The sequence below is a fragment of the Cyprinodon variegatus genome, unplaced genomic scaffold (genome assembly GCF_000732505.1).
Source record: "Cyprinodon variegatus isolate N-32 unplaced genomic scaffold, C_variegatus-1.0 Scaffold58, whole genome shotgun sequence".
Taxonomy (NCBI): Eukaryota; Metazoa; Chordata; class Actinopteri; order Cyprinodontiformes; family Cyprinodontidae; genus Cyprinodon; species Cyprinodon variegatus.
Window position 1 is genome coordinate 798,542 of NW_015150511.1, and position 3,267 is coordinate 801,808.

At 38.0% G+C, this 3,267-nt stretch overlaps 1 protein-coding gene across 1 annotated transcript in view; it reads right to left on the bottom strand.

Annotated features, from left to right (window-relative positions):
• hpgd (hydroxyprostaglandin dehydrogenase 15-(NAD)) overlaps positions 1-3,267 on the bottom strand; it is a 28,795-nt gene that overhangs the window by 11,812 nt on the left and 13,716 nt on the right. Inside the window, exon 5 of the mRNA XM_015371427.1 lies at positions 1,226-1,322. Within this exon, the coding sequence (XP_015226913.1) occupies positions 1,226-1,322 (97 nt within the window). The remainder of the gene's footprint in view (positions 1-1,225; positions 1,323-3,267) is intronic.

Genomic DNA, 3,267 nt, shown 5'->3' on the forward strand with positions numbered 1-3,267 from the left:
TTTGCCTCAAAGCTCTGCTGATACATCATTACATCTGGACTACACGAGCTGACTGACTGAGAAACTGTGGAGTGAAACATTTCCACTGGTTTTCCACTGCTCATCAGTTGGTACTTTTCACCTGCGTTTTCCTCGTTGCCTGCTACTCTGTTTTGCTCTGTTTTTCTTTCCCTGTTTGTAATTACCGGATCCTCAGTTTTGTCCAGTCTCCATGTTTGTGTTCTAGTTCTTTGTTGTTGTTTTTTTTCCCCCCATGATCAGATATCTTAAACTCACATAGTGCAGCCTCGGGCTCTAGTCTGGCTGAAGTGATTGACTCAGACCTGAACCTTCAGAGGCTCATAAAGACAGGAACAAAGTCGGCCTTCTATCACCTAAAGAACATCTCCAGGATTAAAGGACTAATGTTGATAACCTAATTCCTGCTTCATTCATCTTCAGTAGAATGAATCCCTGCTGCGGTGTCTTCACAGGTCGGCCTAAAAAGTGGATCAGACAGCTGCAGCTGATCCAGAAAGCTGCTGCCTGCATCCTCACTAGAACTAACAAGGTGGAGAACATCAGCCCAGTTCTAAAGTCCTTCAGTGTCTCCCTGTATCTCAGAGAAAAGACTTCAAGATCCTTTTGTTAGTCTGGAAATCACAGAATGGCTTAGAAACAAAATACATTACAGACTTGATGCAGTGCATCAACAGCCAGGCCTCTAATGTCTACTGGAAATAGTTTTATGCTCCTCCACCCTGGAATAAACTCAAAAAAATCTGTAAAAACTCTCAGACCCACAGTTGCATTAAATCAAGAAATAAACACCTATTTGTTTAGAGCGGCCTTTGACTGAGCTATGTAAACATTATTAGTGGAGTTTCCCGTTACTAAGTGTTGCCTCCATACCAGAGGACTTTTAACGCTGTCCTGCATATTTTGGTTGTCTCTCCTTCATCACACCTGAATAAACCAGCATTGAAGACAGCTGCTATGCAACTACTATGAACTTCTCTTTTACAGTCACATCTAAAGAACTTTGAATATTTTTGCCTTATTTGTAAAAAGTCTATGCTCCTTCCTGCAGAAATGTGAAACCTATAGGGAAATTGTCATATCATTGGTTTCTACCCCCAGCAAAAATAATTTTTCTTCATAACCAAAACATGGCCACCAATCTGCCGTCCCATGTTTATTTGCACATGTGTGTGTTACAGGTCTTTGTGCGTGCAGCATGTGTTACCTGCCATAGAGGACACGTTGATGATGGTGCCCCCTTCTTTGCCGTACTCTTTGCTCATGTGCTCCAAAGCCAAGTAGGTCCCCTTTATCACCGAGGTCTGCAGATAAAGTTGAAGTTTTAATGCTGTTGAGGGAGCAGGCAGTGAAACAGGAAGTAATAAAAGGTGTTACTTCTGATAAGATATTAAAAACGGTGGTTTTTACAGGAAACCTTAAGCAGGGCTGGCAAAAAAAACATACCCCCCGAAAAAAACCATGTTAGAGTAGCTGTGAGGGTTTGCAACCAGACAAAACGGAAGCACAGACTGAAACATTTCAGATTCTCAACTGTTTCTCAAATTACAGAGAGCATGGAAATGTTATATAAAAGTAATACAATAAAATAGGGGTTTGCATGTAAACAAGTTTTAGATTTACCATCCATTTGGCTGCATTTTCTATTGGTATTTTGCAATATTTGATTTTTCTGTTGTTTCCGGGATTATTAGAAGAGAAGTGGGCATTTTAAAACTGCAGAACAAAACCCAGTTCTCAGAATTTAATTTTAGAGCACAGCCGTCATGCTGCATGCTCTAAAGCCTGCGGGCATTTTCACACCATCGCAGTTCTGCAGGGGCCTCATTTCCCTTATAAAAACATGACTTACTAATTAAACAAACTTAACAATATGTGGAGAAACACGATGAGAAAAGGAAGACAGAATAATCACTGATGATATAATTGTCGATATCTTTATAATAAATTTACATTTTTACAGAATAAAAAAAAAAAAAACAAGATGCCCTTCAAAGATTCCAGAGGGGATGCAAAATTGCACATGCAAATATCTTTTTTTTGGGCAATAAGAGGGTGTGCTGATGGTGATCAACAGCAATTTCTTTTGTAAACAAAGAGAAGCAGAAACCGATTTGTTTTACGCCCTTTAAAACGAGCAGATTGTATGTTCTACTGGCAGTTACAGAGTGACTTTGAAAAAAAGACGAGGAATGATAATGCTAAATATTATTTATAGTTCACTTTGGTATTTCAAAACAACTAAAACAACAAAAGAAAACAATAGTAAAAATAAAATAAAAGGTAGAAATAGGCGAAGTTAAAAGATAAAATATAAAACATCAGAACTATGTAAAAACAATACAGTAAAACTACTGAAAACTATTTTGTTGTTTTTTAAAATGTAAATAAAATATTTTCGCACAACGACTGAAAGATGCTTCACTGTCAATTTAAACAGTTCTTTATTGTCTTATGATTAGATTTTTATTTCACATTAGCTTCTGCTAATTGTGTTAGATCTGGCTAATAAAGTAAACAGTAGATCACAACCGATTTATTGTTGGTCACAACACATCTGCTTGTTCCAGCAGATATCTCATGTATAACGGCTCATGAAAACTTTGAGGCTGTGAGGCAGTGTAACAGCGCCTACATTTACACCAGTCAGATTCAATAGGATAAAAAAGCTCTGCTAATGTTAGCTTTCCAGTGTTTACTCCACAGGTTCCAGTCCAGTCAGACCAAACCGCATCATCAATCATTGACTCTGCCATAGAGTGGTTTAAAAACTATCTCTCAGACAGAACACAATGTATCTACGTGGACGGACTTAAATCTTACTTTTTGGAAGTGACTAAGGGAGTTCCTCAAGGTTCAATTTTGGCACCTGCCCTGTTCACTATTTTTAATAAATGACATTGGAAATAACTTGAAATCTGTTGAATTTCACCTCTATGCTGATGACACCATATTATATTCAATTGCCTCTTCAGTTAACAATGTCTTGAATGATCTTCATTCTGCTTTCCATCAACTTCAGGTCTCCCTAAATCAGCTGAAGTTGGTCCTAAATGTAAAAAAGACAAAATTCATGACATTTTCTAAAGCTCACTCCCAAAACTCACAGCATCACGGCATTAAGACCTTAAGTGGAGAAGCAATTGAGATCGTGTCCTGTTATAAGTACCTGGGTATCTGGATAGACGGCAACTTGTCTTTCACAACACATTTAAATAATATGTTAAAAAAGCTGAGAGCCCTGCTCGG